The sequence below is a fragment of the Artibeus jamaicensis genome, unplaced genomic scaffold (assembly GCF_021234435.1).
Source record: "Artibeus jamaicensis isolate MK-2021 breed Jamaican fruit bat unplaced genomic scaffold, CSHL_Jam_final contig_3243, whole genome shotgun sequence".
Lineage (NCBI taxonomy): Eukaryota > Metazoa > Chordata > Mammalia > Chiroptera > Phyllostomidae > Artibeus > Artibeus jamaicensis.
This window is the reverse complement of record NW_026521766.1, coordinates 1,861,273-1,888,984: the sequence shown is the minus strand read 5'-3', so window position 1 is coordinate 1,888,984 and position 27,712 is coordinate 1,861,273. Positions and strand designations below refer to the sequence as shown.

The window sequence follows — 27,712 nt, the reverse complement described above, 5'->3', positions numbered from 1 at the left end:
GCTCTCTTCCCTTTACAAAAACTAGCCTGAGGAGAGAGAGAGAGAAATAGAGAATTTTTTAAATATTTTATTTATTTATCTTTAGAGGGGAAGGGAAGGAGAGAAGGAGAGAAATATCAATGTATGGTAGTCTCTCATGAGTCCCCTGCGGGAAATGGCCTGCAACCCAGGCATGTGCCCTGTCTGGGAATCGAACCGCGATCGTGTGGTTCACAAGCCCGCACTCAATCCACTGAGCTACACCAGCCAGGGCGAAATAGAGAATTTTTATTCTCTATGCCACTATGCCACTTAAAAGGGAGAATCTGCGGTTACAAGTCCATTATTTAGCTGACAGCATATTTATGCAACTTTGGATACAAGAAAATTAACCTGGAGTCAAAAAATAGCTGAGTGGTAAACTGCTGTATATGACAAAAAAGGGAAATTGTTTGGAGGTTGGTAGAAGGCCCCAGGAAATAAGGAATTCTGATGATAATGGCCCCCAAATGAGCAAATAGGGGGATTTTAAAATGAGACCTGATCCATGTAAACATCAAAGAACAGACACAGATAACACATGTTCCGTTTTAAGTTATTTGGATTGCTGCCATAATGTAAACATCATCTACAACTTCAACATCTTATAGGAGAGGAAGAAGCATTAATATAAAATATTTATACCTTGTGATTATTTACTCCTTTAGAATATTTACAACCTGCAAAGCAAGGAGAAAAATATCCAATATTGTCTCTTCCACACACAGGAGAATAAAACGTCGAGCATTTACAACGAGAATTGCAAGGAGCTGTCAGGTCTCCCAACTTCCCTGTTCTATATTAAAAAAAAAAAAAGACATTGAATGTAATTATAATGCCATTGTAGTATATTTACTAATGTACAAATCAAGATATCAATGAGATTCATAAAATATTATTAAAATAATTTAACAGCTTTATTAAGGTATAATGAATACATAATAGACATGTTTAAAGTTTATCATTTGCAATTTTGATATATGTGTACACTTGTGAAACTATCATCACAATCATGTTAACAAACATACTCATCACCCCCAAAAGCTTTCTCATGCTACTTTGTAATTCCTCTACCCCCTGACATCTGATGATCTACTTTCTGTCACCATTCATTGGTTTGGATTTCATAACTTTTAGTGAAATGAAATAATTCATAATGTACCCTTTCTGTATCTGCCTTCTTTCATGCAGCTGATCTTTAAGTGGTTTTTGTATAGTCAGTCATATGCTTCCATACTCTTGAGTAAAGATTAAGGAGAAGAACATTTGGATAATCTGATAGGTGTTCATGTAACTTTTTAAGAAATTGTCAGTTTTCCATAGTGGTTGTGTTATCACACATTTCACCAGCAGTGTGTGAGAGTTTCAATTGCTTTCTGCATTTCTCATCAATAGTTGGTATGGTCAGCCTTTTTAATTTTAGACATTCCAACAGGGATATAGTAACTTCATGTTGTGATTTTTAATATGAATTTTCCTAATAACTAAAGATATTGAGAGCCCTGGCTGGTGTAGCTCAGTGGATTGAGTGTGGTCCTGTGAAGCAAAGGGTTGCCAGTTCGATTTCCAGTCAGGGCACATGCCTAGGTTGCGGGCCAGGTTCCCAGTAGGGGGAGTATGAGAGGCAACTACACGTTTGTGTTTCTCTCCCCCTCTCCCTCCTTCCCCTTCTCTCTAATAATAAATAAATAAAATCTAATAAAATATACTAGTAGCATCTACACTAACATCACATCAGATTTCTAATTCTTATGGTAGTAATTTTGTCCTCTAGAAGTTTAGCAATTTTATCAATCTTCTCAAAATATCACTTGTGCTTTTTTAAATTTTTCCATTGTTTTTCTTATCTCAAGTTCATTGATTTCTGTTCCAATCTCAATTTCATTTGTTCTACTTACTGTGGGATCAATCTGCTTTAGTGTTTCTGATTTCTTAAGGTAGAAGCAAATATCACTGGTTTAACACTATTTTTTCTTTTTTAATACAGGCTTTTAATGCTGTACATTATCCCATAAACACTACTTGAGCAGAATTTCACAAATTTTATTGTGTTTTTCATTTTTTTTTCATTTCAAAATACTGTCCAATTCCCTTTTTAAAAAATTCTTTGATCCACAGGTTTTTTAGAAGTTTGTTATTCAGTTTCCAAGTATTTAAGGTTTTTCCCCAGAAATCTCTTATTTATTTATTTCTAATTTAATTTCACCATGGTCAGAAATTTAATTCTATTGTGTGATTTGATTCGTTTCAGTTTATTAAGTCTTGTTTTACAGAAAGCAATCTACTTTGGTGTTTCATCACTTGAATGTATATTTTGCTTTGTTAGATGAAAAAGTTCAACAAATGTCACTTTAGTCTAGTTGGCAATGTTATTCAAATCTTTCATATAATCGCTGGTTAATTTTGAACTACTTGCATTAATTATTTAGAAAAATCAAGTTGGAGGTTCTCTGCCTTATTGAGATATTACAACCATTTATACTTAATGTGACTAACATTATGATTGGCTTTGAATCTATCCTCTTTTTAGTTTTATCTCTTCGTTTTTTTCCTATGTTCTGCTTAATTTGAGATTAAACAGATATTTTTGTGAAATGCTATTTTAACTCTAATGTTGGCTTATCAGCTCTGATTCATTTTTATTTTAGTGATTGCTTTAAAATTTACTCTATACATCTTTAACTACATGTACCAACACATATTATAGCATTTCATATAAACTCATATTACATGTTAAACTGTTTTTAAAAATTATATAAAGTGATTTAAATAAGATAAAAGTATTTACCTATACAATAATCATTTCCTTTGCTCTCCTTTGCTTTGTGTAGTTATTTTCACCTAGTATTATTTTATTTCAAGCAGAAAGACTTCCTTTAGCACTTCAATATCATGTATATCATGTACATTTTTATGTCTAAAATTATTCCTCTATTTTTATAGGCATTCTGGCTCAAAATAGACTTATAGATTGACTTCTCTTCAGTACTTTAGAAGTATTGTTTAACTGTCTTTTTACCTATATTGTTTCTGATGTAAAAATCTATGTTACCCTTATATTTGGCCCTTGTTATACAAAGTATTTTGTTCACCTCTTGCTGCTTTTAAGATTTTTCTCTTTATACTTATTTTGAGCAATTTGATTATTATAAACCATGGTATTCTTCTTGTTTCTTATAGTGAAGTCTTGCTGAGGTTTTTAATAAATCTGTAGATTTATAGTTTATATGAAATTTTTAAATTCTGGACTTAACTTCTTTAGATATTTTCTTTGTTCAACCCCTCTTTTTGGAGAGCTCCAACTAAGTGGTTAGTTCCCAAAATGATAGTGACTATGGTTAGCTTTTTAAGAAACTACCAAAGTCACTTATCATTTTATATTCCCAGTGGCAGTAGATAAGAGTGCTTGTTGCTCTACATAGTCACTAGCATTTTGTTTTGTCATTTTTTACAATTTTAGCCATTCTGATAGATAATGTTATGGTATCTCATAGTTTTAATTAAAAATCTCCTAATGTCATATGACACTAAGCCTATTTTCATATGCTTATCACAATCTGTGTATCTTCTTTAGTGAAATGTCTGTTCAGATATCTTGGCCATTCTTAGTTGGGTTATTTGTTTGCAAATTAATGAGATTTAAAAGTTCTTTGAATATTTTAGATATGTCCTCTATCAGATATACTTGTATATTCTCCCAATTTGTGGCTTATCTTTTCATTCTATTAACTGTATCTTTCACAGAGAAAGCTTTTAATTTTAAATAAAGTCAAATGTACTTCTTTTTCTTTCATGCATCTTCTTTTGGTGTTGTATTTAAAATGTCATCACCAAATCCAAGGTTACTTAGATTTTATCCTCTGTTATTGTTGAGAAGTTTTACAGTTTTGTATTTTATATTTAGGTCCATGATCCATTTTGAGTTAATTTTTTTCGTGAAAGGTGTAAATTCTGTGTCTAGACTCTTCCTTCCTTCCTTTTTTTTTCCTTGCATGTAAATTTTCGGTTACTTCACCATCATTTGCTGAGAAGACTGTCATTCTGACCCAAATTGTTGACGTAGGAGTCTCCTGAACTCACTATCTCCCATGCAGAACTACACATGGAGAAATTTCCTCTAAAAGAAATCCAGGAACTAGCTGAGTGACTCTTACACATTGGGCAAGTGAGAAAATATCCACATTGCCCACATTAAAACAGGTAGGAAACGCTGGGATACACTCTCATTGTAAACCCCATCCCTAGCACAGAGTTTATAATTAGGAAGGAGCTCCCAACTTCCGTCCTGCATGGCACAGCGTTTGGAACTCACATCTAGTAAAACTAGACTCACACGAGGAAGGGCCAAGTCTGAAGCCGGCCAGGAGACCCAAGATGTAGAAAAGTACAGTTCACTCACTGTGGCTATATACCCCAGAGCTAGCATGGAAGTAACAGGCAAAAATAGCCAATCTCTCAGAATTTCCATGACAGAGAACTGTTTGCATACTTTGCAAGATACTGCCTTCGAGTAAGGCTCCTAATTTAGCAGGTATCTAGGGGCTGCCTGCAATCCTCCTGAGACCAAGTAAGTCACTAGACACCATCTCTGCCTTCTCTCTTAAGTCTGCTCTAAATTGTCACTATCTCCCTAGAAGGAGCCTACACAGATGAAGGTACCCACAGCTTTTGCAGCTGCTGCCCAAGGGATGGTCATTTAGAGGCCTGACTCTCATAGCCAATGGGGCTTGCATTCATGAGTCCCATAGGGCTTGGAAACAAAGAAGTCATTAAAAAAAAACACAGGAGCACCTCCTATAGCTGTACACTTTGGCCCAGCACAGAAGAAGCAAACAAAAAAGCCCATCTCTCAGTTTTTCCATAAAAGGGTCATAACTACATACTTCTCAGTGCCTAAGGATCCAGCTTCCAATTAATCTGCATCTAGGTGCTGACTGCAATACTCTCCTTTGGGACACTGACACTTGTTACAAGTGCTACCACTGGGAGCCTCTAAAGACAAAGAAGGTGGCTTGCACAGTCACAAAGGTCTGAGAAAAGAATCAAGAGCTCTGGCTTGGCTGATTAATAAAATTAATCTAGTTATTACAATTATAGGTGAGGATATAGTTATGAATAAGGTCCATCTAGATAAAATAGTTATTAAAGTAAATAGAATTATAAAAATTTGTTAATGTTTATACTTGTACAAGGTAAAATATGTAAACTAACACCAAAAACAAAATGTGGGGGGTCTAGCTTTAGTATGTATTTAAGTTAGCTTGTTACCAACTTAAAAAGAAACTCATACAAAAATAAGACATTTTATGTAAGCCTCATGGCAACCATAAAGCAAAAACCTAAGTAAATATATAAGCAGAGATGGCCAACCTGAGGCCTAACACAAACTCATGAATTTACTTAAAACATTATGAGATTTTTTTTGTGATTATGTGTCTCGATGTATCTTATGTGCAGCCCAAGACAACTCTTCCTCTTCCAGTGTGGCCCAGAGACACCAAAAGGTTGGACTCCTCTGAAAGGATAAGGAGAAGGGAGTCAAATTATACCAATAAGAAAATAAGTCACAAAGGAAGAGTAAGAAAAGAAGAACACAGAAACTACAAAATAGCCAGAAAGTGATGAAATGGCAATATGTACAGATCTATCAATAATTACTTTAAATGTAAATGGGCAGAATTCTCCAATCAGAACACATGGAATATGTGAATATATTTTTGGGAACCCAGCACCCATCTACATGCTGCATACAAGAGATTCACTTACTGTGTAAGGACACACAAAGACTGAAAGTGAAAGGAGGAAATAGATGCTCCCTGCAAACAGAAACCAAAAGAAAGTTCAGGTAGCTAATCTTTTACCAGGCGAAATTGAGTTGAAGGCAAAGACTGTAATGAGAAACAAGGGAGGTAATTTTATAATGAAAAAGGATCAATCCACAAAGAAAATATAACATTTGTAAATATTTATGCAGTCAACACAGGGGTACCTAAAGACATAAAACAAATATTAACAGACCTTAAGAGATAAATAAATAGCAATACAACAATATTAGAAAAATTCAGTATTCCAATTTCAGCAATGAATAAAATTATCCATAAAAATTTATGAAGTCTATTTAAAAAAACTATTGAACTTAAACTATGTTATGCTAGATGGACTTAGGAAACATTCATAAGACATTTCTCCCAACAACAGCAAAATATATATCCTTCTCAAGTACACATGAAACAGTCTCCAGTATAGATTATTATGTTGGACCACAAAACAAATCTTAATAAATTTAAGACTGGAATCATATCAAACATCTTTTCCAACCACAATGGTATGAAATTAGGAATTCATTACAAAAAAATTAAAAATTCACAAATATATGAAAATTAAACAACATGCTACTGAACAACCAATGGGTCACAGAAAAAATTTTTAAAAAATAGCTTGAGATAAGTAAAAATGGAAAAATAATGTTCCAAAACCTATGGGATGCAGCAGAAGCAATTCTAAGAGACAAGTACATAGCAATAAGTGCTTACATTAAGAAGAAAGATCTCAGACAAACAACTGAATTTTACATCTCAAAGAACTAGAAAAAGAAGAACAAACTAAGCCTGAAGTTAGTAGAAGAAAGGAAATAAAGACCAGAGTGAATATGAATCAAATAGCGACTTATATTTCACAAAATAGAAAAGATAAAACTAAAAGCTGTTTTTCTGAAATGGTAGACAAAATATACAAATCTTTAACTAGACTTGCCAAGAAAAAAAGGGGGGAGGATGGGTGGAAGTGAGCAAAGGGCCAACGGGGACATCCGTAATAGTGTCAACAATAAAAATAAAGCTCACAAAAGAAATTAAATGAAAGAGGAGACTGATAACAAAAGAAAAAGTTTATAAGACACTATTATGCACAATTATATGCCATCAAATTGTTTTTTATCCTTTCCTGCTTTCTTTCATATTTTCATCTTTCCCTCTTTTTCTGCCTTCTTGGGTTTTAATGGAGTATTTTATAGGATTCCATCTTTTTTCCTCTATTAGCACAGCAATCATACTTAAGAAATAGTTGAATGGTTTCCCTAGAGTTTCCATTATACATTTAGAAGTAACAAATCTATTTCAGATAACACTATTCTATTTTATAGGCACTGCAGGTGCCCTGAAGTATTCCCAGCTCCTCCCTCCCTTCCATCAGGTGGCTGTTCCTCATTTCACTGTCCATGAACTATCATCACTAAACACCTTATTGTTATTGTTATCTTTGAATAAAGAGTTATCTATTACACCAACTAAAAATAATAACAAAAGATTGTATTTTTACCTTCATGAATCTCTAATGTTCTATGTTTGTTTGCTCTTTATTTTTTTATGTGGATCCAAATTTCTGACTTACATCATTTTTCTTTTTTTCTGAGGAACTTCTTTAAATGTTTCTTGCATGGCAGGTTTTCTGGTGACGATTCCCTTATTTTTTGTTTGCCTGAGAATATTTTTATTTCTCCTGCATTTCTGAAGAATAGTTTCATTGCATACAGCATCCTAAGTTGAGGATTAAAGTTTGAGGGGAAATCCCCCCTCAACCTTTAATAATTTTATTCCACTTTCTTCTTGCTTGCGTGATCTGTGAAGTCTGTTATAAATTATCCTTGATCCTCTATTGGCAAGTTTTTATTTCTTCTGTCTTCTTTCAAGACCCTGCCTTTGTTTTTTGATTCTGAAGTTAACATATGATGTGCCTAGGTATAGATTATTTTGACATTTATACTTTTTGGTGTTTCCTAATCTTCTAGGATTTGCGGCCTGGTATTCATCATTGATTTTGGAACATTCTCAGCCACTATTCACTTATTTCTTCTGTTCCTTTCTTTCCTTCTTCTTCTGGTGTTTTCTTTACACATTTGTTAAACCCTTGAAATGGCTGCATAGTTCCTGGATATTGTGTTCCAGTTTTTTAAATTATTTTATTCTCTTTTTCAGCTGGAGAAGTTTCTATTGATGTATCTTCAAAGTCACTATAGTCCTCCCAATCCTGTCCTGTCTGCTGATGAGCCCAAGAAAGGAACTATTCATGCGTATTACAGTATTTCGTGGTTTTGCTTTCTAGAATTTACTTTGATTTTTTTCTTAGAGTTTCCATTTCTCTGCTTACTTTTTCTATTAGAGCCCTTAGCATTTTAATCATAGTTGTGCTCAGTCTCATCATTCCAAAATACCTGCTATATCTGACTTGGTTCTGATACCTGTTTTGTCTTTTCAGGCTGTGCTTTTTCTTGCCTCTTAGAATGTCTTGTGAGGCTCTAATGAGTGTATCAGGTAATAAGAAATCGGGCAGATAGGCCTTTTCTTTGTAAGGTTTTTTTGATTACCTGTCTAGGAATTAGGCTGTGATTAAAGTTTGTTGTAATTGTAGGTATCAGAGGCCTCAATTTCCTGTGGTATTCCCCATTTTTTCTTTCCTATTGTTTTTAGGTTTCCTTAGAAACTCTTTATTAAACAGAGTGTGTCTTGTAGCTCTTTCAGTTGTAATTACCTGTCATTATACAATACATGTTAATGGCAGTGGTATTGAAGGGAGGAAGCATTCTATAATCTTATGATTAAATCTCAGGTGTTTTCATGGGCCTGAGTCTCTAGACTGTGGCCTTCATAAGTTTTGCTTAGGTTTTCTTTTTTACTTTCCTTCACGTGAGACAGGAAGGTTAGAGAAAGATCCACTTGTCTAATTGCCCTCTGTTTTAAAGTTTTGTACAGGAAACTCTTGTTGTTTCCCTAAAAAGCAGGGTTTTGTTACATGGAACAGACGTCTCTTGGGCATATTTCAAAATAGTTATTTTCCCTCTCCCCCGGTTCCAAAACCCAGGAGGATTTTTCTTTTTGTGAGAACCTGGGCAGGGCACCTAAATGTAAGAGCCCTTAAAGTGGAGAGGGTTTCTTCCTAAGACTGCATGGCCCAGAGTTATTACCTCTCCAGTTAGTCCACGCTCCACATCCAAAAATATTCAAATACTGTCTAATGGTCAGCACTGACGTCTTCTGCTCCCAGTAAACTGAAATTGCCTCTGTTTATCTATCTCTCCAGTTTGGGGGGCAGCAGTTTCCCCTGTGATCTCAAGTCTCTGAAGAATCTAAGGAGAGTTATTAATCTGTAATTTGTTCAACTTTTTTCTTGCTGCGAGAAGTAACAATTTATATGCTCTTTGCTTGTCAGAGTAGAAACTAGAAGTGCTTTATTGTTTTTCACAGCCCATACTAATATTAAAACCACTCTTTAGTTTGCAGACCATACAAAAACATGCAGCACTATAGGTAAATAGACCAGTATAGATACATATAGCACAACTGTGTACGTACCTAATATGCATACACACAGTTCACCCTTGAACAACACAGGGTGGGGTGGTTAGGGGCTCCAACCCACACGCAGTTGAAAATCTATGTGTAACTTAAGTTGATCAGTTGTATATGGGGATTCCCAAATGTGGGTCAAAAATACTATTTTCCATTCATGGGTGGAAATCTGCAGATGTGAAACCCAGGGACACAGACTGCTGTGTATTTATTGAGAAAAACATAGTCAACCCACGAGTTCAAACCCATGCTATTCAATATCTGGATCCCCTGTGGATCTATTCTATTGTCTGTTTTGTCCCATAGCTTTTTGGCCATGCCCTTGGCTTGCCTAGTAATTTTTTTAATGCAAATATTTGCCTAAGCCAGTTTACAGCTCTGTATACTATCTTTTGTTCTGAATGCAGGGTGTCTCTTTCTGCTGCTAGATAGAGTGCTGGCTGATCACATCAACCCAACTTATGACAGAATTAACTCCTGACTAGGCAATAGTGGTTTAGAAAGGCCCTAACTCTAAGTCTTAGCCTTTCAAATATATTGAGAATTTAAGTCCCAAGTTCCTCTCCCTAGTACATTCTAACCTCCCAGGACATTAACCTCTTATGTAAAGGCCATCATAATACTACTGAACATTTTCTCTGCTTTTACAAGACTCTGCTTGATTTCTGCCTCTCAGCTTCCTAATTCAGCACGTGTATTGAGTGAAAACCCAACAGAGCATTATCTCATTTGCCTACCTCTTTCTCTGATATTTATGCCCTGCCCCCTTCTCTAATTTTTCTCATAGGTCTGTCAAAAATTTATCTTGGTTTCTTCTCATCTTACTAGTGCTTTCTCCCAAATCTTTTGTCCAGACTCTCAGTTTCTTGCCAATGTACAGAATTAGCAAATATCCTCAGTTGGACGACATGGCAGGGGTTGGGGGCAGGGAGAAGCAGCAGAAAGTTGCTTCTCCTCTCAAAAATGTGCCTTTCTCCGGACTTTGGCTTTTAGATTCCTAGTTATCTGAGCAGCCTTTAAATAAATCTTTTAAAGCTCTACTCAGCTTTTCTAGTTATTCTCAGTGGGAGTGTTGATCCGCCATAAGTTACTCCATTGTAGCAGGAAGTGGAATTTCTTTACTGGTTTTACTCATTCAGTCTGTTGGTTTCCAATTCCAGGTCTGTTCCCCTGTATCTAATGTCAATCTCTGCCCAGTTCTTTGAATTTTGCATTTTTAGCTTAAAGGAGACATTACTCATGCATACTTTCACATGTACTTCAGTTCCATTCTTTGATGTCTTTAAGAAGGCAGACATACCAATTCAGGAACACAAAGTAAGACTCGCTTTGTACAGACAGTACTGTTTCCACGTTGCTAGCCACTTTTAGTACAGAATTCTGCTTCTAGTCATTTCAATATGTTTTTTTCTTCAGTTCTTTGTGAATGCATAAGCAATCATATAGAAGCCATCATTATTATATTTCTGTCCTTAATGTGAAAGATGAAACTGTGCTTTATATTTCTGTGTTCCACAATTCCAAGAATGATAAAGATATAGAAGTTACTGGATAATCATTAATTGACTATGAAATACATTGTTGAGTTTGGAAGTAAATATATAATATATAAAATTCTATTTACCCACCATAATCTTCATTGATTCCAGCAAATGGTATGGAATTACAGTGTACAAAAAATGAAAATAAAACCAGTACAAGTGATATAGCAGATGTAACCATTACAAATCTCATATAGCCTTTACAATACATATGTAACTTGGAAACAATGACACCTCCCAGCATCTCTCCAATTGCAGCTCCTGGAATTAGAACAAGTCCTTAAAAAATGGAGAAGAGAAGACACAATTAAAAACAATCAACTAAAGAGAGTACAGAAAATTCATACGTTGATGCAATCCCCTCTGTTCTAAACATATAGCAAACATAGATTTAAATAAAAAGACAGAGAGAGAATTTGAAGCCATGATAAACAACTCAACAAATCTAAACCTTACAATTAATACTAATTTGAGTGGGGTTGACACTGTCAGCCTAATGGACTTTAGGGCAGAGCTGCTAAATTTTGCCTTTATGTGGTAATGACATCTAAGGTAAACCTAAAACTTAATCCATATGAACTAGAAGATGAGAATTGTTTTACTGAGTGCTGTTAATGGATATCTGCCTGGATTAATGATTTATAGCTAGAAACATTCCCATAGTGACAAGAATACATGGAGATGGGTTACCAAGTCACTCACTGATTCTGTGAATGTACGCACAACATCAACAATCTCACAACAAAGCAGGACTCATAGAATAGCGATTAGGAGATGAGGTTTTCTTTTCTATGAAGTCTAAGGGATTACAAAGAAGTAAACATAAGAAAGAAAAAGAGGAGGAGGAGGAGAGGAAGAAATATAATTAGAAAATAATCAATCAGATGAAGATAGCAATCCCCTCTGCCCCAAACATATAGAAATGGTAGATTTAAATGGGAAAATAGGAGGAGAAATATAAGGCAAAAACAAATAAAAATCTTATTAACACCAGATTCAATTTATGTCATAAAATTTTCTGACACATTGTAAATAATTTTAGAATGCTCAAAAAGATTAATGACAATGCAACTTCCATAAAGTAAAAAATAAAGTAATAAGAGAAGTAATGAAAAATAAGAGCAGATGGATTAAGAAAAGAACAAATAAAAGACCTAGATACTTAAATTTATAACTGTTAAAAAGAAAACTCAAATTCCAGACTAAAGACATCTAAAAACTGAGTTAATAAATTGGAAGAAGGCATTGTGTTATTCATCCAGTATGTAATTTAGAAAAAAGCGATATTGGTTCAGTAATCCTAACCATTCTATCATGCTAATGTAAGACCTTTAGAAAATGAAATCTGGGGGTACATATATAGAAACTCTAGCATTATCTTCAATTTTTTTTCTGTAAACATAAAACAATTTGAAAAATAAACTTTCTTTTAAAACACAGTGATAAGAGGATAAGAAGCTCCACAACATGGTTTACAGCAGTTCTGAGAAATACAATGACAGGTATACCAGAAAAACAATATTTGAAAAACTATAACTGAGAATGAGGATTGTTCCATGACTTAAAAAGTATTAGTCCTGGGAATAAAAGTACATTTTAACTACTGAGGAGTACAAACTAAATAATTACATCCATCTTGCACATAAAGAAATAAGCTAGGGAAATTCATAACATCAAGACTAAAGCAAAAAATTATAAGAGCTGCCAAAAAGCATGTTGCTTGCAAAACAATTTTAATTATAGCTAATTTTTAAAAGCTAAAATTAATAACCTAGACCAAACACATATGCACATACACACACACACTCCTGAAAAGTAGGGTTTGTGAGCTGTCGGTGGGGAGTTAAAATATCCTAAACCAAACAGGATAATGAATAAAAAAATAAGGCCATTGAGAGCAGAAAAGATAATAAGAAATAAAAAAAGAAAAATAGAAGGGTAATAAAAAATACAAATAAGTTAAAATTACTTAAATTAAAATTCACAATACTAAATAAATAAAATTAAACTATTAAAAACACTTTATTGAGTTTGATATTTTTAAAAGCAACGTTTGTAACCAAAGTAGTGAAAAATATGTATAATGAAAATAGATCATAACATTGCATAAAATAAATTTCTTAACCACCCAGATTTCAAGAAAATTAAAAATTTATAAACAAAGTAGTATTTTAACTCAGCTTCCTCAAAGCAGACAGCTTGTAACACTATTAAAGATATTAAAAATATTGATTGATTTGAACAATGTTACTTTAAAAGATAAACAAAAACATTTATTTAGCAACTAAAAATCTCTTCTCAATAATTCATGGATAAAATAAAAATATGATGATGAAAATTAAAAATAGTTATAACTGAGCAATAATAAAATTATATCTAAATGTATGACATGCTACTAAAGAAAATCTATAAATTATGATACTTTCATCATAAGGTTGTTAGGAGAATTAAATGAGTTAATATTTAAGTGCTTAGAGCAGCATCTAGTCAGAGAGTAAACACTACATAAATGCTTGTTAAAAGGCAGACATTTACAGACAAATTTATTTATTAGGAAGCAAAAAAGTACAGGGGGCAATATTTATCCAGAAAATTCTGAGAATTGGAACTGAATGAAGAGGCTTCAGAGGATAAGGAATAAGCCTGCTGGCAAGGAAACCAAAAAGAGGCAAACCACATTTCACCCGAGATTCACGGAAGTTAAAGGCAGTAGATACCAATGAAGCAGTGAGACCGAGGATTGGATGGCAGTCTATATAGAATGTTTGATCCTCCAAATTCCTATGCTCACCTACCTGCCATATGATTGACCAAGAAGAATAGCCTAGACTTATTCAATTTGAACTTGAGAACTGTAGATTTGGGGAAGCCAACTGCATCTCTGGGCAGAAAACTGAGAACCCAACTCAGGTAAGTAAACCACTGGCTGTCAGGCTTACTGCCCTAGGCCAGCGATTTTCAATCAGTATGCTGAGGCACACTGCTGCACCACAATGATTTTTAAAACATGCAATACCTGACTATTTAGTCAGGGGCACTGACCTCTTTTCCCTTAGACTGTCAAATTAAAAAAAAACAATGATAACAGCCAACACAACAACAGCCGTCAAGTGTGAATGAATCAAAATCATACCTACTTTTTTTGGTCAGATTGGCAAAAATATTAATATATGTTTTAGTCTGCCACAGAATTTTAGTAATGAATTTATGTGTCCCATGAGATGAGAAAGGTGAAAATCACTGCCCTAAGCAATAAGAAAATACTGGATCCTGGGGTTTCAATAAGTAAACCTGGGTCCTTGAAAGACCACCCTAAAAGGAAACCAGTTGAAAATTTAACTGCCGTGTGCAAAACTTTCAATCAATTTTATCTTAATAAATATTTTTATTGGTGTAGCAAAAAGTACACAGATCAAAATTGTACATATTGATGAATTTTCAAAGGGAACATAACATATGTAACCACCACTGGGTCAAATATTGAACATTACCAAAAGATCCACAGGCTCTTTCATGGACTTACAGAATCTTATAAAATATGGGCCTCAAACTATGCATACATTATGGCTTCTTTCATTTGACATCATGCTTGAAAAATTCACCCATATTTTTGTATATAACAATAGGTCATGTCCTATCATTGCTGAATAGAAATGTATATGCATACACCACAACTTATTTATTCACTGTGATCTTGTGAATTGTGCTATTTTTAAATTTAAAATTGATGTGCATTTCTGTTGGCCATATTCTGAAGAGAGGAATGTATGTCGGGTATGTGACCAGGAATAAAATTTCTGAGTTAGGGGATATGTATGTATTTAGATTTTTATGATACTGCCAAACAGATTATAAAATGGTAAACCAATTTTCACTCTCACAAGTAGTAGAAAAAATGCCAATACCTCATTCATGCCAACATCTATTTCTTTTTTTATCTTAGCCATTCTGGTGAATGGGCAATAATAGTATTACAGTGTGGCATTTCTCTGAAAACCACTGAAGGTGAGCACATTTTGATATGAATACTGGCCAACTGACAGCATATTTTATAGAATGCCTGTTCAAGCCTTTTGTCTACTTTTATTGGATTATTTACCCTTTTATTATTGTCAAATATTTTTATACATTTGCACATAAATCTTTTGTAGATTATTTCTACAAAAAGATTATGTTTGCATTTTCACTCTTTATGCTGACACTTATGAGCAGGAATTCTTAATTTTAATGTAAAACCACTTATTTTTCTTTAGAATTATATGATTTATGTCCTATTTAAAAAATCTTTGTCTTTTCTGAGGCTATGAAGATCTTTTCCTATACCTTATTCTGAAAAATTGTATTATTTCATCATTCACATTTAGATCTACAATCCATCCAGAATTTGTATTTGTATATGTAGTGAAGAAGAGGTCAAGATTTATTTATTTTTCATAGAGATATCTAAGTGATCTAATATCACTAATATCTAATTAACTCAATTTTTACTTTATGCAATTTAAAATCATATTGTTGAGGGCATACACATGCTTAACTATATTACCTACCTCACTAGTTGACTCTTCTTAGATAATAAATGCTTTCTTTTTTACTAAGTAATGCCTCTTGCTTTGAAGAATACTGTATTTAAAATTACTATAGTTTTTCTCAGAGACCAAGCCCTTGTCTGTGGTATCATCAGTAAATATGTTTTCACATACATTATTCTCTTTTCATTTTAATGCTGTTTCTTTACCAAGGCAGAAGTTTTTTTTTATTTTGATAACATCCCATTTGTTTATTCTTTATGTCCCTCGCTCTAGGAGACATATCAGTGAGAATATTGCTATGTGGAATATCTGAGATTTTCCTGCCTACATTTTCCTCTAGGACTTTTATACTATGCAGCAGAAAGAAAGAAGGAGCTCCTACCCTTTGCAACAACATGGATGGAACTAAGGAACATTATACTAAGTGAAATAAGCCAGGTGGTGAGGGACAAATACCATATGATCTCACCTGCACGTAGAATGTAATCAACAAAAGAAATAAGCAAGCAAAATATAACCAGAGTCATTGAAACTATGAACAATCTAACAGTAACCAGACAGGAAGTGGGAGGGGACAATAGCAGGAAAGGGGGGAGGGGTTTCAGGAACAACTATAAAGGACACATGGACAAACCTGAAGGGGGTGGAATCAGGGGAGAAAAGTGAGGATGGCTAGGATGGGGGGCTTGGTGGAGGGGAAATGCACTCAACTGTACTTGAACAACAATAAAACTTAAAAAAATTACTATAGTTACACCACCTTTTGTTTTTTATCGCTTAGTGTTAGTGTTCATATAATATAATTTGGTTAGTGTATTATATACTAATATAATTTGGTTAGTGTTCATATAATACAATTTTATTCATCTTTTGACTTTCAACCTTTTCATGTCTTTACATTTAAGGTGTACCTCTTATAAGTAATATAGTAGATTTTTCTCCTCAATCTGACAAATTTTATTTATAGACACATAATTACTACTCTATTTAAAGGACTCACAACAGACTTAGGACTTACACAGACTCACTCCCTCTGGGTTCTAGCATCAGGGCGGCAGGTGTAAAGGCACCAGTGGCATGGAGGGAGAAACTGAAGTGACTGGCATCACGGCAAGTGTCAGGAGACAGCTTCCTCCTGGACAAAACTCTAGAGGCTAGGCAGCAGCCATAGTCCTTTTCTGAGCCCTCCTACACTGAGAGACACAGAATGGCAACACTGGTTGCCCTGCCCTGTGAATGACCTAAGGCTCTGCCCCATCTAACTTACTAATGAGCTTTTCTACAATACACCATGCTATTCAGACAGAGTGTCAAAGAAGCACTGCTTGATACACAGAAACAAACACAGGAAGGTTGTCAAAATGAAGAGACAAAGAAATATGGCCCATATGAAAGAACAAAACAAAACTCTGGAAAAAGAACTACACAAAAAGGACATAAGCAATCTATCACATACAGAGTTAAAAATACTAGTTACAAAGATGCTCAAGGAACTCATTCGGGTACTTCAACAGCATTGAAAAGAATCAGGCAGAAATGAAGATTACACTAAGTGAAATAAAGAAAAATTTATAGGGAACCAACAGTGGAGGGGATGAAGTTGAGAATAAAATCAACAATTTGTAACACAGAAAGAAAAAGCATTAAATCAGAACAACAAGTAGAAAAAAGAATTTAAAATCCTAGGATAGGCTAAGGAGCCTCTAGGACAACTTCAAACACACCAACATTCGAATCATAGGGAAGAAGAGAAAGGGCAAGAAATTGAAATATTTTTGAAAAAATAATGAAAGAAAACTTCTTAATTTGGTGAAGGAAACAGAAACACAAGTTCAAGAAGCACATACAGTCCCAAACAAGATGAACCCAAGGAGGACCGCACCAAGACACATCATAATTAAAATGCCAAAGGTTAAAGATAAAGAGAGAAACATAAAAGCAGTAAGAGAAAAGCAGATAGCCACCTACAAAGTGGTTCCCATAGGACTATCAGCTGATTTCTCAAAAGAAACTTTGCAGGCAAGAAGGGACTGGAAAGAAATATTCAAAGCGATAAAAAGCAAGGACCTAAAACCTAGATTACTCTACCCAGCAAAAGTATCATTGGGACCAGAAAGGCAGATGAAGTGCTTTCCAGACAAGGTAAAGCCAAAAGAGCTGATCATTAGAAAGCCATTATTATGTGAAACGTTAGAGACTAATTTAAGAAAAGGAAGAAGATCAAGACTGTGAACATTAAAATGGCAATAAATTCACAACTAACAACAATTGAATCTAAAAGTCAAATTGAACAAACAAGCAGAACAGAAACAGAATCATAGATATGGGGATCATTTTCAGGGTTATGAGTTGGGAGGGGGAAGAAGGAGAATGGGGGGAAATATTAAGAAGCATAATTGGTAGGTACAGAATAGACAGGGGATATTAAGAACAGTATAGGAGATGGAGAAGCCAAAGAATTTATATGCATGACCCATGGAGATGAACTAAGGGAGTGGGATTGCTAGAGGGAATGGTAGGTGCTGGATACAGAGGGACAAAGGGGGGAAAACTGGGGCAACTGTAATAACATAATCAATAAATTATATTTTAAAGTGTTGATGCAATGATGATGGATTGTTCATTTTTTAAATTTGAGCAAAGGGTATTTAGGTATTTAACATCTGAGCAAATACTATTACTGACCTACTTTCTCCTTTTTGAAATATTTTATAAATACATATAAGGAAACTTTACATTAAAATTTCCAAATGAGTTCAATGAGCATAAAAATTACCTGAAATTGTAGCTGCCTGATGAGGATTTAATATGAACTGATTTTCTAGATATTTAGGCAAAATTTCAGAAGCTCCAATCATAAGTAAAGATTCTGAAGCTTGGGTCAGAGACAAGCATATAAAGATTGGACTCTTTATCAGTATCTGAAATAAAAAAAGTTACATATAGATTATTTTATTTAGTTAGCTAAAGAGGAATAGATATCTCACTCTTATGTTAAAAACCAAACTACAAAAATTTAACCTTTCCCAGTGTAAATTGAATTAAATATACATATACACACACACATTGTATTTTGCTGTTTAGTGTGCACTTTTTTACCCACATTTTTTTAGGAAAAATTGAGGGTGTGCATTATACATAATAGTACTAATTTGTTTCCAGTACAAAAAGTTTCTTATACCTTGTATCTGTTCTTGTGTTTTGTAGTTGTTTGTTCCATAAAATTTATTGTACCATATGTTCAAAAATCAATGCTTAAATTCCTTTATAATACAAAAACAAGTATCTAAATGGATAAATAATAATTGAATTTAAAAATTAAAATAAAAGCCCTTTTTTCTGAAAGTTTAGGCAAAAAACATGGGTGTGCATTATACATGGCAAAATATGGAATATATACACACACACACACACACACACACACACACACTTATCCAACAGAAATTTACAATTCACTAATATACAGATACCATGAAAGGCATGGAGGGTTTGAACCATTTTTATTTGTAATTTGATGTCCATACCATTTGTAATTTTTATTTGTAGGTCTGACAATTTGCCAGAAAGATTCAAAGAACTCACAACAGACTTAGGACTTACACAGACTCACTCCCTCTGGGTTCTAGCACCAGGGCAGCAGGTTAAGGGCACCAGTGGAATGCCCTTTTTGTATTTCTGGCAGTTTGCCAGAAAGATTTTAAAAAGTAAATATCATTAACCAGTTGTCTAGATTTTCCCTTAACTTTATTTAGTTTATTTTTTCTTAGCAAATATTTTTATTTAGCTAAAAAATAGACAAAAATAATTTAAGCAATGCTAAAGAAAATTCACTAGGATTGCAGTCAAATTTCTATAATATTTTATTCCTGTAAATTCTACATACAGAAAGAATAGAGTCGTTTAAATTTTGCATTTTATCTGATTAAAAAATGGACAGAGGACCTGGACATACCTTACATTTCTATGAGGTACGTGTTGTTATAATAGCAAGTTCTTAGCCAAAGAGAGTGAGGCTCAGAAAGATTAAAATACCATATTTCATTGAATCTAAAATGCCCTCAATTATAAGAGGCACCATTATTTTATGTACTGCTAAGGAGAAATAATACTGTCACTTCCACAGTATGATATGATGCCTTAGGTAAAACTCACTGCTATGCAGTTATCAATCTCACCAGCTTTGGAAGTATATTAGATTTATTAGGAAGTACTTGCCACTTATTTCTGATTCACCTGCAGAGCCCAGTGTGTGGTAGGCAACCCTTTTGCAGATATCTCAATAAAGGGACAATAAAGCTTTCTCTACTGTGAGGGTACTTTGCTTAAGTCCCATAAAACACTTGGATATTACTTTGCAAGAAAATGTGATCAAGTGTTCATTCTTCCAAACAGCAAGTATTTGTTTTACTAATGTCAAAATTATGTTCTATTACTGCCTCTGCTCTACACATATAATAACCTTATAATTTAACATATAGATATTGCATCATCTTTTTAAAGAGTTTTAAAAAAGCAGTTTCACTCAATATGGGCATCGCCACTGATGTTTATGACTCAAAGTAATAGAAATATGAACAACCATGGCAAACTTTGCCCATCCTTAGGCAATATCTACTATGTCACAATGAAGTTCCTGACATAGTTATTTCGAGACTCCATCAATTTAATACACAAGCCAATTTCAAAGGTGTTAAAATGTGAAGGGAAGAAAGTGTGTGGCTTAGAATCAAAGAAATGTGAACATTTGCATAAACCTCACCAGTAGTAAATGTTATATAGTGTCCCCAATGGGTAGGCCTACTAGTGGTTAGGCCTGCAAACAGGTCAGAACCTGTGGATTAGGAGGGACCTGATTTACTGTTTGCCTCATTACTTCTTGGATAAATCATGGATCACAAAGAGAAGGCTAGAGCTGGCTCTCTCTAAGATTTTTTTATCAAAGAAGAAAAGGATGATAACTAGGTGGCCAGTTTCTAGTGTGCAACCTGGCTTTTTGGCTTAGGCCAGAGTAACAGACCCTGACATGGAAAATCTCTCTGCCTATGAGATTATCGCGAAGTATATGCTCACACAGAACTCTACTCCTTACTCGTTCACAGAAAGTCATAGCATCTCTTGCTCTTACCTGATAAGGTATTATATCTATGAATACTGCTGAATTCCACTTTTCCTGCATGAATCCTTTAATTATTTTCATTGCTTAACTCATAAGTAAACAACAACCTAGTAGGCAAAACTGGCTGACTCCTTTATTATCAGGGAAGACATGCTCGACTTTAACTTCACCGACATGGCTTAACAGATATGCTCTGCTGAGAAACTCATCTTTGGCAGGTGCTAAAACCATGAAACGAACACTGGGAATTTCTTTTAATCCAATAGGCTCCCTAAAATATGATTCATTATTCCTCTGTTTTCTTTCCAAAACTCACCTTGGCACAATGTTAAAAGCAAGGGCCTAGACGCTCGGGCCTTTCTGTTGGATCTTAGTATCACATGCTTGTGCCTAGAGTTTAGTACATTTGCTTCCCCATATTTTAGGCTATCTATCTATCTATCTATCATCTATCTATCTATTTATTTTCTAAGGCTCTAGAAGCTCAGACCAAGTTGATACCTGGAAGATTATTTTTATTCTTTTGGTCTTCTTCTTACACAAACCATTGTCAGTAGCCCTGAATTTTATAAATGCCAAGTGATTCTTTAGTTGATTCCTGCAATTGGTATATACTACAGCTGAACAAAAAAACCAACCACTTATAGGACCCAGGGAAAACTTCCTGAAACAATGGCCAAATTGCACGGCCTTTTCAGTTCTTTTCCCATTGTATTTCAGTTTGTACACAGTCATGTTTAAAAGTTATTAAAACAAAATTTATCTCATGTTCAAATAATTTCCTCACTTATAGTATATTAGTGACTTCCTATCGCATTAAGAATAAAATCTAAAGTTCTTACCATGTGCCACAAAAACCTTCATTAACATACCCAAATCTTTGCCGATGTAAGGTCTTTCCACATGAGTCTCTTGGGCTTGGTATCTAATTAACGACTATTCTTCACATGGATTATTCCTTATCATGGTTCAGGTTGCCCCATTTAAATGTTCCCAGTTCAGTTAAGTTTTCTTTCCCTCACATCTAAAGTAGGCTTCACAGAGGATTAACAACTGTTAATTAGTTGTTGTTAATCCATTTTGTTAAATTTGAGACTCACACAAGACCATATGGTCCATAACAGCATAGGTGTTAGTTACTGTTGTATCTTCAATACCTAACACAGTGATACTACATAAGTTAAAAAAAAACAGGAATAAGTAAAACTAAAATAACATACTTATATTGTATTACTATGTGTATTACTATGTGCCAATCATTGTTCTAAGCACCTTACATACATAAACACATTTAATTCTAAGCACATATACAAGATATATACTATTATAACCATTTTTAATAGAATATAATCTAAGGCATACAAAATAATAATATCCCCCAAATTACATCTAAGGGCCCTTTAAAATGGTTGACTTTAACAATTGTTAACTTCTACTCATTTAGAAATTAGATGTGTATGCTTTTATCAGGTTGTAATAAAAAATTAAAAGAGTGGGAAGTATTTCATTTTAATTATATACTGATTCTTACTTAAAAGCTGAAAATAAGAATTTCTCAAATTATTGTTTATATAAAGTCCAGGTGGGCTTAAAGAAAGACAATGTCACTTTTGACAAATGTTTTGCTCTTGGCCACCTTTGGCAATGTGTTAGGAACATCAAAATGTCATTTATGATCTTCCTAGCCTTCCTCTCTCATAGGGCAGGCACCTACCATGCACCAAATGTACAAGCCAGTGACATATACAGAATCTTCTCTGTAATTGTGCTCTCAGAATTAGGGTAAGTAGAAAGATTTCTGATAAATCGGATCAGTGATTCTGAGAGTGTAGTCCTAATTTCCAGAATTTTTTAATGATTGCTAAAAATTTTGCCAGTTTCAGCTACCATAATTTTAAGGTGAAGATTTTCCGAGCCTCTCACTCTAATATTCTAGAAGTCCCAAGCTTCTAAAAATTTTTTTAAAGTATTAAGATATCTTTTAGTTACTTACACAGACAGGTAGGTGTCAGTCAAAAGTTTAAGACTGTTAACAAGGCATTATATTTTTTGGTATCCTAACAATAATAAAAACATTATTTCTAGGAGAGGTATTGAAATTAGATTGTTTTTGTTTGTTGCATGGCAGTTATCTTACAAAAACAAACTTAAAATGTTCATAATTAAATTTTCTGAAAAGTGTTTTTAACTGTATCTTAATTTTTAACAATACGAAAGGGGTTATACCTAATTTATTTATGCATTATTAAAATATAATCATGTAATATTTTGATATAAAATAAAATTAAATAAAAATCTGAATAATATATAATCCATTACTAGGAATGATCCATGATTTAATAAAAATATAAACACTTACATGTTTGAATGAAAACAAGTAAACAAAATTTGTGATTTTATACAACATATCTGTTCATTTTAAGATGAATTAGACTAATACAATAAAAAGCACTATGTATATGTTTATCCCATATATATGTGTTATATTTTCTATACTACATTTTGAACAAATATCTATGAAAGCAGTACTAAAGGAGAAACTCATGTAAGATAAGCTTTGACAAAGAGTTTTGTTTTGTTTTATTTTTTTTAATGGAGAAGTTGAGAGATTAGCATCTACGAAGGCATAGAACTATAAAAGTACCTAATATATCCATGGAAGAATAAGTGGCTGGAATGTTAGGGAGAGAGGAATAAAATTCTAAAATGAGGTGGGGAAATTCAGTTGACATTATTGTGAAGGGTAAAAGAGTATGAAATTCATCTACCAAGTAATCTGGGAAATGACTAGATGAAGTCTACACGTGAGAAATACAATTCTACAGGCAACGTAAAAGACGAAGTTGTGGACAGAAAACAAATGGAAGGCAGAATCATTATTTAGAAGTTGGTGTCTTTAACCCTACTATGTCTGAATTGTACACCTTGTTTCTCACCTAGAGTAACAGAGTTCTTCTCCATCTGATATTGAGATATTTTCAATAAAATAAGTTGGTTCGAATATTTGTTAACTTCTAGAATTCTAAGTTATTTAAACATAATTAAAAGATACATAATGTTAAAACCTATATTTCAGCAGGAAAAAAATAAACACAAAATAATAAGAAAAAATAGAAAAAGGAAAACCCTTGGTACCAGTTCCTGACACTAAGCCAAGTTCTTGAAAATACTTCTGAGGTAAGCTGGCTCCTATTTTTCATTACCCATAAAATAAAGAGGTTAATTAAGGGGAGGGAATTTCAGGGGGAAAAAAGTGAATGGTTTGCAGGAACAAGTATAAAGAACACCTGGACAATAACAAGGGGGGTGGAGCTACCCTTTGCAACAACATGGATGGAACTGGAAAGCATTATGCTGAGTGAAATAGGCCAGGCATTGAAAGACAAATACCATATGATCTCACCTTTAACAGGAAGCTAAACAACAAAACAAACAAGCAAACAGAATAAAAACAAAGACACTGAAATAGAGAACAAGTGGGCAGCGACCAGAGGGGAGAGGGAAGGGAATTTAAGGGGAAAAAGGGGGAGGGATTTTGAGGAACAAGTGTGAAAGACACAGGGATGAGGACTGGGTGGGGGGGGAATGGGAGGGAGGGGGGAGACCGGGCGGGGGGTGGGTGGGATGGGAGAAATAGATTAAAAAAATGTACTTGAAAAGTAACTAAATAAAATTTTAAAAAATAACAAGGGGGGTGGAAACGGGAGGGAGGTGGGGAGAGCTGCAGGGGGGGCTGGGCTGGGGGTAAAAGGCAGAAAACTGCACTTGAACAACAATTTTTATAAAAAGACTTCAAAAGTCCCACTCGGGTTTAAGTCGAACAGTTTATGACTATTTTCCTAATTCACTATTAATAAATTTTACGAGTCAATTTAATAGTCTTATTCATGCAAAATATTTTACTTTACCCAAATGGAAGCAAATAAATCTTTGATGCTAGCTTCAGATTCCTGATCTTTGTATTTCCTCTCCAACAAAGGAACCTTCTTGTGCTTCCCAGAGTTCATCTTTGCTGTACCTGATGTTAACAAGCAAAAGAAGCTTCTGACATATTCAAATAACAAAAACACATATATAAGCACACATACACATCCTATAAAAATTTGTTCCTCTTGGAATGACAAGTGAGCTATTTTTAAACAAGCTGAAGTCAATCTAATTAAGTAAAAGTTACATGTTTCTAATAGTACTATCTTAAAGAACATTCTGTTATAATGAAAATGCTCCATGTCTACACTATATACTACTGTAGCCATTAAGCATTTGAAATGTATCTCCTATGACTGAGCAAATGAATTTTTAACATAATTTAGTGTAAAATTTCAATATTGACCCATGGCAAGTTACCACAGTATTTGACAGCACAGGCCTAAAATATAGAAGAGTAACTTTTGATATTACTAAAAGTATTTTGTGCCAATGAAATGTTCTACCATTAGGAGAATGTTTGATGTCTCTAATGTTACATGTATTTTTAGTGTTTTTAAAAGAATTTCAGTAGTTACCATTTTATCTTACAGCAATTTTGTGTGGTAGTACATGTATTAAATTAAAGCTGGGTAAATAGATGTCAATATGTGTCTTTCTCTGAGAAAACTTATGAACTCAATACCTAACAGATTTTTTAAATAAACAACTATTGATTTTAAAAAACAACTGTTAAAAAATAAATGACAAAAAAACCAAAAATAGGTGCTAATGTAAGCCTAGTACTTAAATAAAATAGTATTTGGCCACGTGAGGCTCATTTGTCCAACGAAACCTCTCTCTCACATGTCTCTGCATCTTCACGCAGAGAAGTGCAATGCAGACATACTCTGAGAGTGGAAGATGAGGGCAGGATGAGGAACCTATTGTCCTTTAATAATGGATTACATCACTACAGTCACCTTGTATGTGCTCTGGAAAGCATGAGAATGGTACTATTGTGGACCACGCAATGACTGAAACAAAAACAAAACGAATCCACCAAGTCTGCAGCCAGTGTTCACCATTATTACTGTCTTCATTGCTTTAATAAAAACAAATGAAAGATTTCAAGTTTGTGTATTTTATTACAGACAAAGACATAATCTAACAGAAAAAGAAACGGGGAGAGAAAAATGAAACGTTTTCTATTAATTTGTCCCTATTGTTTGTTTTGCTGAGAATGAATTGTTATGAGGCCTCCAATTCCCTTTTGTCCTGTATGATCCTAAATATTTCCCTTTTCTTCTCCCCTATTCACTACGGTGATGAAGAGTAATTTTAAAAACCTTTTTAACTCTTTTTCTCCAACAGAAGCTGTGCAGTTGGAAGACTATCCCTTTAACTCTGATCTCTCCTTTAAAATCATTCCTGCGCCTTTAAATCAGGCAAGGCCTTTAGTGAAAACACTCCTTTTAAGTTATATGGCTAACCCTTTAAAACACATTTATTGTGAACTCTCAGGCTTATAATTCCTTCTCTGAGCCCTTAGACTAAGAGTGAGTTACCCTTCTAATGATCATAACTACTCACCCTCAGGATCCTTTGTTCAAGCCGTTGTCTTCTGACTTCCCTTCAGTTTTTCTTGCTGCACCTTTGTAAACCACAAAGCCTCATAGAGGGCAGAGTGGGATGGGAATATGAAGGATCCTGTGCTAGGATTTTTAAATTTGCTCTTTGTATTCATACTTATTTTACAATTTCAGCATTCTTTGTCTCAAAGAATGATTTTGTGGAAAATTTTCATGGTTGCGAAGTTATTTTGTATCGCTTAGGGCGGAGATTTAGGAAAGTTGATTACAACGTAACTGCCATTTCCTTCCGTTTCACAGACCTGTCAGACCTTGTCCAACCAGCCATTGTGGGAAAAGGCCCGCATCCTCAGGAACTACAGTTTTGGAGGTGCTAGTTTCTCACTAGTGACTCTGCCTCCAACAGACACCCAATGAGTAGCTTGCTTATAGGCCCTGGCTCTCATTGACTGTGGAGAATATATTCTGATTTATTGATGAGCCAACTCCTTACCCATTGCTACACTATTCAGGGTTACTAATTCCAAAGTGCATGACACAGGGCTGCAGTCTTGACTTCCATTATCCTGTAGGCACAAGTATGCCTAATGAGTTTTGACCTCAGACTCTCACTAGAGGTATGAGTTTCCTCAATAATTATAATTTTCAGAAATTTTGTTTTCACTTTTGAACCCAGCTGTATATTCTAACTATATGCATTATATTGCATAATATAATTATTACATTTGTGTAAGTAATTCACTACCTAAATTGACTTTATTTAAGGAAAATAAACCTTTAAAACTACAAAGTAGCCCTGGCTGGTGTAGCTCAGTGGATCGAGTGTGGGCTGCGAACCAAAGGCTCATGGTTCAATTCTCAGTCAGGGCACATGCCTGGGTTGCGGGCCAGGTCCCCAGTGGGGGCCATGTAAGAGGCAACCACACATTGATGTTTCTCTCCCTCTCTTTCTCCTTCCCTTTTCCTTGCTCTAAAAATAAAGAAATAACATACTTTTTAAATTTTTTTAAAAATTAAAAACTACAATGTATAAGCAAATAATTTACTAGTGTAACATATATGTGACAAACTTACAAATCAATTATTTCCTCCTCATACAAATAAATGATTAGCAAATGCAATAATACAAATATTTCATGCAAAAACAAAATACATAAAGTCAGGAGGAATAAGCTTAATAGAATATCTCAATAAAGCAAGTCATAAAACTTCATTGAAGAACATAAACCTAAGTGTCCATCAGTAAATGAGTGGGTCAAAAAACTGTGGTACATTTACACAATAGAATAATACTCTGTAGAAAAAAAGGAGGAGCTCCTACCCTTTGCTACAGCATGGATGGAACTGGACAGCATTATGCTAAGTGAAATAAACCAGACAGTGAAAAGACAAATACCATATGATCTCATCTTTAAGAGGAACCTAATCAATAAAACAAGCAAGCAAGCAAAATAAAAACAAAGACACTGAAATAGAGAACAGGGGACAGTGACCAGAGGGGAGAAGGGAGGGAATTTCAGGGGAAAAAGGGGAAGGATTTACAGGAACTAGTATAAATGACACATGGACAACAACTAAGGGGGGTGGAAATGGGAGGGAGGTAGGGAGCACAGGGGGTGGGCTGGGATGGGAGTAAAAGAGAGAAAACTGTACTTAAAAATAATTT

General features: G+C 34.3%; 1 protein-coding gene across 1 annotated transcript in view; it reads right to left on the bottom strand.

Annotated features, from left to right (window-relative positions):
* The window catches only part of SLCO6A1 (solute carrier organic anion transporter family member 6A1), a 102,331-nt gene that overhangs the window by 28,749 nt on the left and 45,870 nt on the right, over nucleotides 1-27,712 (bottom strand). The window contains exons 6-10 of the mRNA XM_053663664.1: nucleotides 25,438-25,559; nucleotides 24,457-24,566; nucleotides 18,209-18,353; nucleotides 10,987-11,182; nucleotides 664-814 (exon numbers count right to left, since the gene is read on the bottom strand). Of these exons, the coding sequence (XP_053519639.1) occupies nucleotides 664-814; nucleotides 10,987-11,182; nucleotides 18,209-18,353; nucleotides 24,457-24,566; nucleotides 25,438-25,559 (724 nt within the window). The remainder of the gene's footprint in view (nucleotides 1-663; nucleotides 815-10,986; nucleotides 11,183-18,208; nucleotides 18,354-24,456; nucleotides 24,567-25,437; nucleotides 25,560-27,712) is intronic.